This window comes from Dermacentor silvarum, chromosome 4 (assembly GCF_013339745.2).
Source record: "Dermacentor silvarum isolate Dsil-2018 chromosome 4, BIME_Dsil_1.4, whole genome shotgun sequence".
Classification (NCBI taxonomy): domain Eukaryota; kingdom Metazoa; phylum Arthropoda; class Arachnida; order Ixodida; family Ixodidae; genus Dermacentor; species Dermacentor silvarum.
In genome coordinates, this window is record NC_051157.2 from 66,193,233 (window position 1) to 66,206,199 (window position 12,967).

General features: G+C 46.0%; 1 protein-coding gene across 1 annotated transcript in view; it reads right to left on the reverse strand.

Moving 5' to 3' along the window:
- The window catches only part of LOC119450181 (uncharacterized), a 59,515-nt gene that overhangs the window by 30,160 nt on the left and 16,388 nt on the right, over window positions 1-12,967 (reverse strand). The window contains exons 7-9 of the mRNA XM_049665692.1: window positions 8,307-8,375; window positions 3,580-3,818; window positions 1,028-1,129 (exon numbers count right to left, since the gene is read on the reverse strand). Coding sequence (XP_049521649.1) covers window positions 1,028-1,129; window positions 3,580-3,818; window positions 8,307-8,375 — 410 coding nt within the window. The remainder of the gene's footprint in view (window positions 1-1,027; window positions 1,130-3,579; window positions 3,819-8,306; window positions 8,376-12,967) is intronic.

The window sequence follows — 12,967 nt, forward strand, 5'->3', positions numbered from 1 at the left end:
GAGAGTAGCTAGGCTTGATGCGCGTGCGAGGTGGCCATCTTGAAATGCCGACGGCTATATGGTAACGCAGATTTAGGGTCGTACTCGATTCTAACGCGCACGCAATTTTTGGACCCGTTTTATCGGAAAAAAAGTGCGCGTTAGATTCGAGTAAATACGGTATTTGTGGCTTGAGGCGAGCGTTTGCCGTCTAGGTTGACTGCCGAACTTCCAGGCAGCTGCACTGTAACCAGTATTTCGTGTCCCACAACTGCACTATAAGTGATACGCGTATACATATGAGTGCTATGGGAAAATTAACGGGAGTCTGAAAAGACCGTATTATATCCTGTCCTGCACTATAAGCAGTTACGTTATAAGTTGTCCTATACTGTATTGGTTTTATCTCCCGTTGGTATAGCAACCGGCGCTTCGTGAGAAATCCGAAATAATTGAGTGATGTACGAAACGAAAATAGGTCACTGTGGTGAGGGGCATGAGGAAGAGGGCATCGCCTCGACGGAGTCGATACGGTGCCACGACGCCGTGTGCAGACGCAATTCTCTGGTTGGTCGTGTTATGCGCGCACTTCTTGTCCATGCAAGCTCTCGCCTGCGTTCCAACTGAAGTTGCGGCACCAGGGCCGATGGATGCACGCCATTGCTACTTTATTTGGTTGATCACGTCCCGCAAAGAAGCCGAGAAGTGTCCCCACCTAAAGAGCATATACCTTACACCATGGCCTGGTGCTACCGGCCCACCAGGGCTGAATTGCTCATATTATCCGCTGCGGCGCAAGAAGGGGTTTGCAAAATTCCAAATTAAGCACGTGCAAGCTAATGGACTTCAGACGGGACTTTTGAAAAATTCATATCATCCCAAAATTTGTATCAGGCTTGATTGTATCACCAAAATTCTACTGTAGTATCGTGTCAGCAAGCACTTATAAACAAATTATCTCAAGAAGGTCGGGCCATAATGGTGAGATTATCAGCGCCGGCACATGTGGTGCAGATCGCAGCGAGAGAAATGCATCAGCGTGGCTCACAACGTCAAAGACTTGCGTGTAGTGTTTAGCACGTTGCATAAATCTTGGACGCCATGGTTGACAGCGCTTAGTGCCCGCAGCCATCACACATGGCACCCACAACTGAAAAACAAAAGTGTAAAAAGATAGATATATTCATAGTCCTTGGAGAAGAAAAAGTTGCAGTGTTGCTGGAAAGGCAAAGCATTGATAGTGGTAGCAAGGTATTAAACAACTATACAAAGTAAAGTTCATTGTTTTATCAGTCATATAAATTGCAGCAAGCATTTGCTTACTAATTAACGAGCATGGTGTAATGCGTGTACAGGCGCACATGAACAAATCTCCTTTGATGATCACGAACACTCACTGTTACAATGTTGGCATGATGAAGAGGGCCGCAACAGGGAGCGAACGCTTCGTGTTGGCTCTCACTTCATTGCCTCTCGGAAATTTGAGATTAAGTGACCTCCAATGCTAGGCACACGGGAACACAGCACACATCAAGGTACCAGCCATCTCAGCTTGACCTTTGCATTTCTCGCAGATTACCTTCACGATGTGGCGCGTGCATGCGCTCAGCCACACAGACCACTGTGCACAGCCAAGGCCAGGGTAGAGGAGGGCACGTGTGCGCTAAGGTTAAGGGCAGGTGAGCCCACCGTCTCCTCTCTCTTTCTCACTTCCACCAATGTCGAAATGCAAGTCAACAGCACTGACTCCTCCAATGGCCAGCTTCGTCGCTGCCCCATCGGCACAGATGACTCTTGTTTTGGAGGGGTAGAAGGGGGAGAGGCGCATGAGGCTGGCAATGCAACCAAGGTGCATGGCGTGACAACACGCAGGTGGGTGCAGTAGCTTGCTTCTCTTTTTCTTTTCCGAGATTTTTCATTCCCATTCCTCTTAGTGCAGACCCCTAGTAGCCAGATTTATTTCATATAACCAGTAATGCGGCATCGGAACATTGTAGTAAGCGGTTTATTTTAAAATAGAACATAGACAAAAGTTCACAGTGTCGTGGCTGCTCATTGTTATACAGTGCAGTCAACGATACCACATATAATGATGTACCGGTCATAATGTTGACTTGACTTAAGAGTATCAACTTATGCATTAAGGTGAAAAAAAACAACCATATACAGTAAAAGCGTGTTAATTCGAATTATACAAAAATCTAACTAATGAAAGTCTGAGAAAAAATCGCTCAGTTAAGGCGTGTATATAGTCCGACGTAGCGCACATGCGCGCGCACACCCTACGTCATGTAGGCTAGAATGTCTGTAGTTCGATGCCCTGGCTCAGCCAACGTAACCAGATGCGGCCAACTCAGTCAGACTTAGAGGTGGCTCTTGCTTCATACGCACGTTCTTCGTACTGATTGCGCCGACCCACAATGCACTGCACGAATAAAAAAGGTGCCCACGCCACTTCGCAGACAGTCGTAGACAGCCATTCAAAGTGGTGTGTGGGTTGAGGATTGTTCTGCGCATGCTCCGAGCAGGGCAGGCAACGGCGCGCACATCGAAGTTTAAATGGGACGGTATTTCGGCTGGCGCAGCGCAAGCAGCGTTGCTAAAAACGTCAGACATTAAACGTGCCTTTATAAACGCAGGCAAGCGTTGCTTGTGGCCAGTCACGCTATGCCGTCTGCGCTATGCCAGCGAAAATGCCATCCCCTCTAAATTTCTATGCACACGCCGTCGGCTGCTCTCTTTGGAGCATACGCCGAACGATCCCCAACTTGCGCGCCACTTTGAACTCGTCAATGAAGCACGTCAATGAAGCGCGTTTTATAGTGCACACCGCCGCCTCTGCTCGAGCAGAGCTGCATGACCTGCGTGGCGAAACCAGCGTCGCCAACGTGCTCCCGTGCACTAACACTCTCCCCACCCACGATGGCGCGGAGTTTGAATTATCGGTGGCGGTGTGGATTTCAGTGTCAATTAGCGGGATGTCTCACATACTGCTTTCTATACATTGTTGGACAGACCGTGGCAGCTACTTCGAATTATCAAAAATTTCGAATGAACAAGTTGTGAATTAACGAGCTTTTACTGTACAGTCAAACCTCAATATAACAAACCTTGATTTAACTAAATTTACGATATAACAAACAATTTTTATTTCTCGATCTTAGTTCCATTGAAAACCATGTACTTTTTCTCGCAATTTAACAAAGTAATTTCATGACACGGTTTTGATTTACCGAAGTTTTCAGCCATTTTAAGCATGTACTTGGAGCCTGTATGGCTGGTAAATCTATCAAAAAACTATAAAAATTGTCAGCCGAGGAAAAAAGTTGTTTGCAAGTGTCCTTCTGCATGAAAACTTCGAGTGGCAAGAATTCCATCAAAGTGTGTGCACCGGGACGCTACATTTACCTCATTTCTATGAAATTCAGGACTCCTGAAATCTCATCTTTGTGCCGTGTCAGCAAGCTGGCAAACCTTTCCGTAGCATCCCTCACACGTTGCGGCCTTTGCATTAACTCTATAAGCTTTACATATCAGCTGGCTGTAGCCAAATCGATTGGGGGTAGGTGTGGGGCATGCTAGCACATGCTCACAACTTACAGCTATTACTGAAGATCGGTGCAAGGCATGGAGCTGATGAGCATGCTCTTGGATCAGGTGGATGTCACGGAAATTACTGATGCCCATCTGAAATATGTCCTGGCCTGTGCAGAGCCACATGCTGCTTGGGTTCACACCATGCAACATCAGCAGCCTGGAGTACGCAACTGCCATCTTGCGGACTATGCCAGCTGCTTTCAGGAAGGACATCCATGCCATCATGTTGGCTGTGCACCAACCTGCAGAAAGACAAAACATTTCAAAATAAGTGAACAAGGAGAAAGGGCGGAAGGAAGGAGGATACTGAACCCCTTCCGTTCTTGAATTGACAAATGCTCTATGAAAAGCTTCCATTCTTTCAAGCAACAAGGAAGAAGTGTTCAGAGAAAATAAATTTCTTATTACGAGCACATCAGGGAGATTTTCCTGACAAGAAGGAGACCTGGCATTGGAACAAACAAGAAGTGGGGAGTCAAAAATAAACCAGGACAACATTGGCAATTTCGATCATACAATATGGGCAGCAGAGAAATTTTATACTGAACTGTGGAGTACCCAGAACAGCTACAAAACCACAATTAAACGTTGTTGCAGAAAAGAAATGTGTAAATATGAGTGAAGTTAGAACTTTACAAGTTATGTACAGGGGAAAAGTGGCAGAAGAAGATATAGAATAGCAATTAATCTGATAAAAGATGGCGGGGAGTAGTTCGCAAGCTCAGAAAGTTTGTGACTTTTTAAACACAATGCCTCATGACTCCAAATGCAGCAGAGAGTTGAAAGGATGCCAACAAAATATTACTCTGTGAGACAGGTGTTAAGAAGCTGAAGAACTCTCATGCTCTGTGGTTTAACGTCTACTTGCTGAACAAGAAAAAAAGAATATTCCGGCAGGCCAAGGCAACACCAGCCGAACGCTGGCACGCTAACGCCACCGCCAACACGGCAACAAATTTTGCCTGAATCAAAAAAAGATTTCTACCAGCACACGCTCCCGTCCCTTCTTAGAGATAACCGGAGGAAATTTTGGAATGTGGTTAGCGGGAATAAGCCTAATACAGTAGATCTTTGCAATGATAACACTCCAATACGCCAGAGTGACTGCTGCAAAGTGTTGAATTAATTTTTTGCCTCATGTTTTTCGTCTACCTTGCCTCGTGGTTTCCCTCATCCTTGTACATCTGACTTTTTACCCATGGATCCAATAAGCATTGATTCCATTGGTGTGGCATGTTTAATTGAAAGACAGAAGATTTCATCTTGTTCAGGCATCGGCGGCATTATGACGAAGGTTTCGAAAAGAACATCTACCTGCTCGTCATTGATTCTTCGTGAAATCTTTGAATAGTCATTACAGAGTTGTTCCATCCCTCAAGACTGGAAGGCAGGGAAGGTGGTTCCATTGTATAAATGAGGTAGTACCGCTTCAATAATTAACTATCGGCCCATTTCATAACCAGCTTTTCTTGTAAACTTTTTAAGCACATTATTTATTCTCAACTTGTTACCTTCCTTGAATCTAACAACTTTTTCAATTCATGTCAACATGGCTTCAGATAATCTTTTCCGTGTGAAACACAACTCCTATCTTTCACTAATGATTTATTTCTCGCTATAAATGCTAACATTATTGTGGACTGCATTTTCTTATAGACTTTGCTAAGGCATTTGACACTGCTTCTCATGATCTACTACTAATTAAACACGGTGCTCTTAATATTGACGATCAGGTACTAGGCTGGATTACATGTTTTCTTTCCAACCGAAGCCAATATGTTTCAGTTAATGATTATGACTCACCTCTTGCTTCCGTAACTTCTGGGGTACCTCAAGGTTCTGTGTTAGGTGCTTTCTTATTTCTAGTTTACATTAATGATCTTCCTAACAACATTATCTCCCATATAAAAATTTTCGCAGATGACTGCGTGCTCTATCGTTTAATCCCTGTGATGAAGCATGTTTGCAATCAGACTTGAATGCAATTTCTTCATGGTGCAGCGACTAACTCATGATGCTTAACACCACTAAGTGCAAACACCTGCGTATTTCTAGCCGCCCTCATGATAACACCCCTCAGTATCTTCTTAATAACAGTCCGTTATCACCTGTCTCATCGTACAAATACCTGGGCATTCACATAACACACAATCTGTCCTGGAAAATGCACGTGAACTACATATCTAACTAGGCTAACAGCACGCTCCGTTTTTTACGGCGCCATTTCATAGCTTCTACCAGCACCATTAAGCTTCATCTGTATAGAATGTTAATAAGACCTAAACTAGAATGTGCATGTACATTTGGGATCCTAATCAGATCACTTTAATTAACACTTTAGGGTCTGTCCAAAACCGCACCTCCCGTTTTATTGTTTCAAATTACTGCCAAGCAGCAAGCGCATCTGCAGTGAAATCAACCCTTGGTCATACGGTTCTTTCTCTGTGCCGTAAATATTTTCGCTTATGTCTCTTTCATAGAATTTATTATGCCAACCTTATTCTCAAAGATAAGTTAGTACTCCTTTCTCCATCTTATATATCTTCACGCACTGACCACAACTTCAAGGTAGGAATACCACACTGCCGAACTAGCCTTTGTATTAATCCATTTATTCCTCGATCTGGAAATGACTTGAACCATCTCCCTGCCTTCATCGCTGCCATCACCGAAGTAAACAAATTTAAGGAAACTGCCCCCGATTTTGTATGCCCCTCCTCTCTGTAATGCCTCTGGCCCTGAGAGTACTGAAATAAATAAATAAATAAATAAATAAATAAATAAATAAATAAATAAATAAATAAATTATAGGCCCATTAGTTTTCATTCAGCATTGCACAACATATACACTAAGACAATTTTGCATAGAATAAGGGCAACAGTTGACTTCTGGTAAGAAAACAAGTTCCTGATTGGCAGTCAGCCTCCTCAAGCGGTGCAGTAGTATGCTCATCTACGTCAAGTAATCATAGGAAACATGGAACACAAGAAGGAAAGCTAGGCGAATAAGAAGAGTGAGTTGGAGTCCATTGGTAGGCACTTCGAAATCATGAGTTTGCCATGATCCTTGAAAAGAGAGGTATGCAAACAGTACCTTCTGCCAGTACTAACCCACCAGGCTGGAACTTGAGGATAACAAAGGAACTTAAGCTAAGGGCCACGCATCGAGTGAGAGAACAGCAAATTATAGGGGTAATGTTCCGAGACAAGAAGGCATAAGTAAAGATTATGGAACAAACAGGGCACCGTGTGTTCTGGTGTATAGCCACGGTTTTTATCCAAAATTTCCACCGGTGTGTCTTATACAGCAGTGTGACATTAAAGCATAAAACCATGCATGCTGGTGTAAGCAATATGTGCAGCGTTTCTTTTTTTTTTTTGCGAGTACAAGAAATCATGCGCATTAGCATTCTGAAAGAAATCGAATCTTGTGCAATGAAGAAGAACAGAGAGCAAGCAGTAGAGGGGCAGCATCATCGATGTAGGGCACGAGGGCACCGAGCTGTTGGCGCCGAAACCGTTGTTCCCCTTCATGACTTATGCATATAACACCGCGACACAGTCTACAACAGGTTTCTCACCATTTTTGATTTTATATAGCCGTGATCCATCCTCCACACTTGACGCAATTTTACCACACCGCCCGGACACCTCCGAATTAAGTCCAATTTCTAACGTCGCGCAGCATGTAGAAGAGTGTCGCCAGCTGGCCCGCTCATTCACATCCGACAGCCAAGCCCTCCAGAAAGATCGCCGCAACAACGATCAGCATGTACAGTGTTTTTGCATTGGGTCCCTCATTTGGCTCAGACTACTATTTCAATCTCTTGGCCTCACTCCCAAGTTGCTGCCAAGTATCACGGGCCATACCGCGTCACCGAGTGCCGGTCTCCTGTCACTTATATTATTGAGCCGGTCGATCCATCCTCGGACAAGCGCCAGTCTTGGTCGCGACACGGTTCACATGAACCGCCTCAAGCAACATTCAACCCTCTCATGCTTCCATCGCCTTGAGTCGCCAGGATGGGTCCTCTTGGCCGCTGGGATTATTGTAATGAAGAAGAAGAACAGGGAGCAAGCAGTAGAGGGGTAGTATCATCGAGGTGGGGCGCGAGCTGTTAGCGGTGATACTGTTTTTCGTCTGTTGCTTGCCGTCAATATATTCCCTTATCACTTGTATTAACAGTGGAGCGACCGTTGGTATGGATGTTCCCTCCTAGGTCTTCGCCGTGTAGGCTGCCAGCCTGGCCTCCATGAATAGGTGCCTCCATGATTGGAGGTCCCGCTATAGTTTGCTGTTATAGTTTAATTTTAATGTGTTAGCATTCTTAGGATACTTCACGTATTTCGGTCACCTGCCACTTGAGAAATGCCACGAGGCATTTGTCAAGTGTTGCAGGCCTACGGGTGGGTGCGAGTTTGGCCAGGCTCGCCTGGATAGCAGGACAGCTCCCCAAGAAATCCCACAGAATGTGAAAAATGTCCTGAAAGCTGCCATATGCCATGCAAGCAGGTTTGCCAAATGAACCCTGTATGTAGTGTTGGAGGCGTGGGGACACAAGGTGTGGGGACACCTCACACACCTCTCTTTGCTTCATGCAGAGTTTATGTCGCAAGATAAACCTGTCTACAAGTCAGCATTACGTCTGCTTCCTCTTTCCTTCGTACTGTTCACTTTTAAAAAATGTTTTTTGTACATGCTTTCATTCCTTATTTTGAGGTGGTGCTACCTTTTGTTCGCTGCGTCTGCAGGTCATCAGCAGCGACGTTCCTTTCACTACTGCTGCTGCTACCACGGCCTGAAACAGAATGTGGAAGACGTCATGACCCAAGATCCAACATGAATCAGTGGAAACGAAATGTGAAATGCAGACTCTCAACCACCAGGGCCGCAACCTACTGCAAAGTCCAGTGCCAGAAATGACTAACACGCAGCCTTGCATGAATGGGCAGTGGTAATTGTACAGGACAGTGTAGTGAACATAGCAGTGCGAGTATAAAGAAATTATGCAGATCCAACACACGGTGGAATCTATATCAAACAAAACTTCATTGAAGCGATTGATTAAACGCTATAGAACTAAAAGCGATTCATTCAAGTGTCTACTATTTTCATCCTATGCAACGTGCAATCTGATACAATGTTTATCTTTATGCACTAAACCATTCACAAGCTATGTCAAAATGCACACAACAGTTAACGCAGATGCACACTATCCAATTTCAACGCAGCGATGTCATGAGGATGGAGGCAATGTTTGATGTTTGTCAAAGAAAGAATGCTGAGACATGCATGCAGAGAGTAGTACGAGACATACATATTTAAACACACTTGAGGCTTCTATACCTCAAGTGTAACAGAGGCACAGACCCAGTGCAGTGATGTGATGTGATTGGCCGAGGACGTTTTGGAGAAGAAAAATGGGATTTTGGAGCACCCAAAGTCATATTTCAGAGCATGAAAATTGCCTTTGAGAAAAGCTAGAGAGCTTCCAGAAGGAGGAAGCCTCTCATAAAAGTAAAAAAATTTGCAGATCCCACATGCTGGCAATCAGTTTAGGCCTAACTCTCATAGGTGTTTGTGAAGAATTTTCTTCTTGATTAGCAACAACTTGCAAGAAGAGTCGAACCACATCATAGCGACATCATATCTCACACAAAAATAGCTTCGTTAGGTCCAATATGCATAATTAAACATAAATCTGTTTCGCTGTAATAGAGGGAGGACAATTTTTATTTACTTCATTATATCTGATAATTCGTTATATCGAGGTTCGACTGCATTGAGCACACAACCAAGTTGGATGCATTTTTACTGTGAAACAATTAGCTCAGCATAAAATTACGGCACTCAAACATGTGGATCCCATGCATGATGACAATGGCATGACGGCAATGGGATGACGACTCTATGAAGACCAATGGTATGATGACGAAACTGGAATGACAATGATAGAATGACCAGGATGGCATATCGATGATGGTATGACCACAAACCTCTGCAATATATCTACGTTGCCTTTTCTGTTTGCAGGAGACTCGGCGCGAGAATGGTGTGAACTATAGAAGCTCACATGGAGACAAAAATACAGGAACTCGACAATGGAAGAGCGTTAGGAGCGTGCAATGCTAGCTACTATGCCAGCGGCAAACGGCACCAGCAGCAGTACAGCGAGGAAAAACAGGCTCAGCAGAATGCATGACAAGTTGTGCTTAACCAAATTTTCAGCCATAACATAGCCACTTACGCAACCATGCAGCAGCCACGTTGAAGTCGCATTGTGCAATGGCTTCACTGTAGCAGTGAAACGCTTTTCCATAAAGCGTTAAGAAAGTTGCCTGCTCTCACCTTTTAGCTTCAGCAGTGGCTGGAGCTGTCACATATCAAACACACAGAAACGCTACACTGGCGCCCACCTTTTCCTTCCTCCATGCACATGCATGACGAGTGCGTGTGATGGATAGCGTTGCTTGTGATATTAAAACACCTCGCACTCGAGAGATCAGTTTTATTTTTAAACTAGTGATAAGAGATCTATTGACGGTGTCCTTCAAGGATGCTACGAGTTCAAGGAATGGCGAGGCAGCTTGGGGCACTGTCTCGAAAGACATTAGCGATCAGCAGAGCAAGCAGAGCAAGCCAACCGTTGGCAATGCTGCTGGATGGAGGCGCGTCTTCTACACACTAGCAGAAAACACCTTTTGGGACAGTTTTGGAACACATTAGCAAAAATGTTGCAGGATATAGCAGGATTTGCCTTTGGAGCAGCAATCACATCCCTGCCAATGGCACATACTCAATGGCCCAAGAATGGGGTAGATGAAATATCAATATATTGTTACGTGGGAAGACGTGGACGACAAGCTATATAGAATAATATTTACAAGTGAATGCGCTTTGCTTGGCCACAAAGCAACAGCCCGCGCTAGCCTCCAATCATCGTCCTCGTCTTCACAACACTGGCCTCTTCGTCCTCGTAACTACTGGTCCGTAGCACTAACCCCGGCGGTAAAAGCGCCGTCCCAGTGCAACTAAATGTCGGGCTCGGAAGCAGTGTAGTGGGACTCGAGCCTACTGACATGCACGACATCACTGGATGACCGAGTAGAGGGTGACGTAGAATTGACGGGAGCAATTTCATATGTCACTGGCGTCACCTGCCGCGGCATGCTGTAGGGCCCTGTGTATCGGGAAAGGAGCTTCTCTGAAAGGCTAACATGACAACAAGGCGACCACAGGAGCACGAGCGTACCAGGCGAAAACTGTGCGTCACAGTGGCGGGCATTCTAGCGACGCTGCTGAGCAGTTTGCGAAGCCGTCAGTCGAGTACGGGCAAGCTGGCGTGCATGGTCGGCCAGAGCAAGGGCGTCACGCGCATACTCGCTTGTTGAGGTCATAGGAGGAAGTGCAATATCAACTGGCAAGGTCGGTTCGCGACCGTACAATAGATAAAATGGAGAAAATCCGGCGGTGTCGTGCTGAGAAGAATTATGGGCAAATGTGATGTAAGGGAGGGCAATGTCCCAGTCATGGTGGTCCTTCGAAACGTACATGGACAGATGGAGACGATATGAGGTGGTCAGCTTATGTTGAGTGGAGCAGGAACGCACAATGTCAGCGATAACTTTCGACAAAAAGTTACAACCACGATCAGTAAGCAGCTGTCACGGGGCGCCATGACACAAGATAATGTCATGTAAGAGAAAGTCAGTGATGTTCGGGGCGCAACTGGTCGGTAGAGCCCGTGTGATGGCGTAGCGGGTCGCTCAATCACTTGCAATGGCTACCAATTTGTTCCCAAATGATGACGAGGGAAAGGGGCTGAGGATTTCTAAGCCAACACGAACTTGGCAGCATAGGGAGCAATCCAGCATCACCTCGAGGCGCTGCATCGTCTAGTTTTCGGCGGGGAGTGGCCATAGGGAGTCGGGGAATATGAGCGATGTGGCTGGGGCGAGCGAGATTTTCGGCGTTGGAGCGACGGCGACCGTGAATAGGGGCGGTTTGGTGCAGGAGATTCAGCGGCAGCATTAACAGAACGTGCGGCATAGGGACGAGAAGGGCCTATATACAAGCTATATAGTAGTATATTTACAAGTGAATGCGCTGCGCTTGGCCAAAAAGCAACAGCCCACGCTAGCCTCCAATCGTCGTCATCGTCTTCACAACACTGGCCTCTCCATCCTTGTAACTACTGGTCCATAGCAAAATCATAAAAAAAGAAGCCATTAAATATTGTGTGCTATTCGATTGAGAGGTCTGTGTGCTTCAGAAATAGTACTTCGCTGGTCAAATTTCCGTGTGATATATAAGCCAGAGCATTCGACAGCATCTTGTGCTCCACGGAGGGAAGGGAGGGGGGGGGGGGGGGGGCAAGTATTTTGATGGTACATTCAACAACTTAACATTTTCAATGGAACAAAGAAATACACAGCTCGCTGTTGCAAGAATGTGTGCAAAATGTGTGCCAGCGATGAGATTCAAATCTGCATCAGCCAGTAGAAGCACTTTCTGTGTGCAGGTGGCATCAGTAACAAACCGCGTCACTAGTTACAGTAAAAGCTCGATGATACGAATCTCACAGGGTCACGAAAAATATTCGTATTAGCCGAAATTCGTATCATCAAAACAATTAAAACTACTGTCGAATCTCGATAATTCGAACTCGAAGGGGCCCGCAAAATTGTTCGAATTAAAAGGACGTATTTTTGAAGTATTCGTGCACCATAGCACGATGCACGAACGGTGCGAGTCGTGAAATATCGCGGCGCGCAAGCGCATAGCAAGCGCGGGCCACGAAACTGCTCATGCCGGCTAACGGTCGCTTCCCGATAACGACAGAAAACGAAGCTTCAGGGAGCGAGCAGGCGGCGCCGGCACACGGGTGCGCGCGGAGACCGTCGAAGGTGAGGGAGGAGGGCGGCAAGGAAGCGGACGCGTCAACTCCGCCGCTTCGGTGGCTCCCCTCGCCCTCCCTCTCAACTCCCTCGTAGCTCTCTCACCTTTGACTCCGTGCGCACATCTCCGTGCGCGCCCGCCGCCGTGCTGGCGCCAGCTTATTTTAGCCGCCCCCTGAAGTTTCGTTTTCTGCCGTTATCGGGAAGCGAGCGTTTGCGGGCGTGGCAGTTTCGTTGGCCCGACTGTGCCTCCGCCGCTGCTTCCCTCTGCGCTGCTGCCGCAGCGTGCAAGGTCAACATGTGACTAGAAAATAGAGGAGAAGGCTTCACTGCCATTTTATCCGCGTGGCTGAGACGAGTGTGCTAGAATACGGTTGTCTAGAACACTCTAGTCGGCACGTACACGCTTGTTCCGGCGCGATGCAGAAACGGCGACCTTGCAATTTGAGAGAGAAGGAAATTGCTGCCGCGGGTTTTTTTTTTTTTTTTTTCC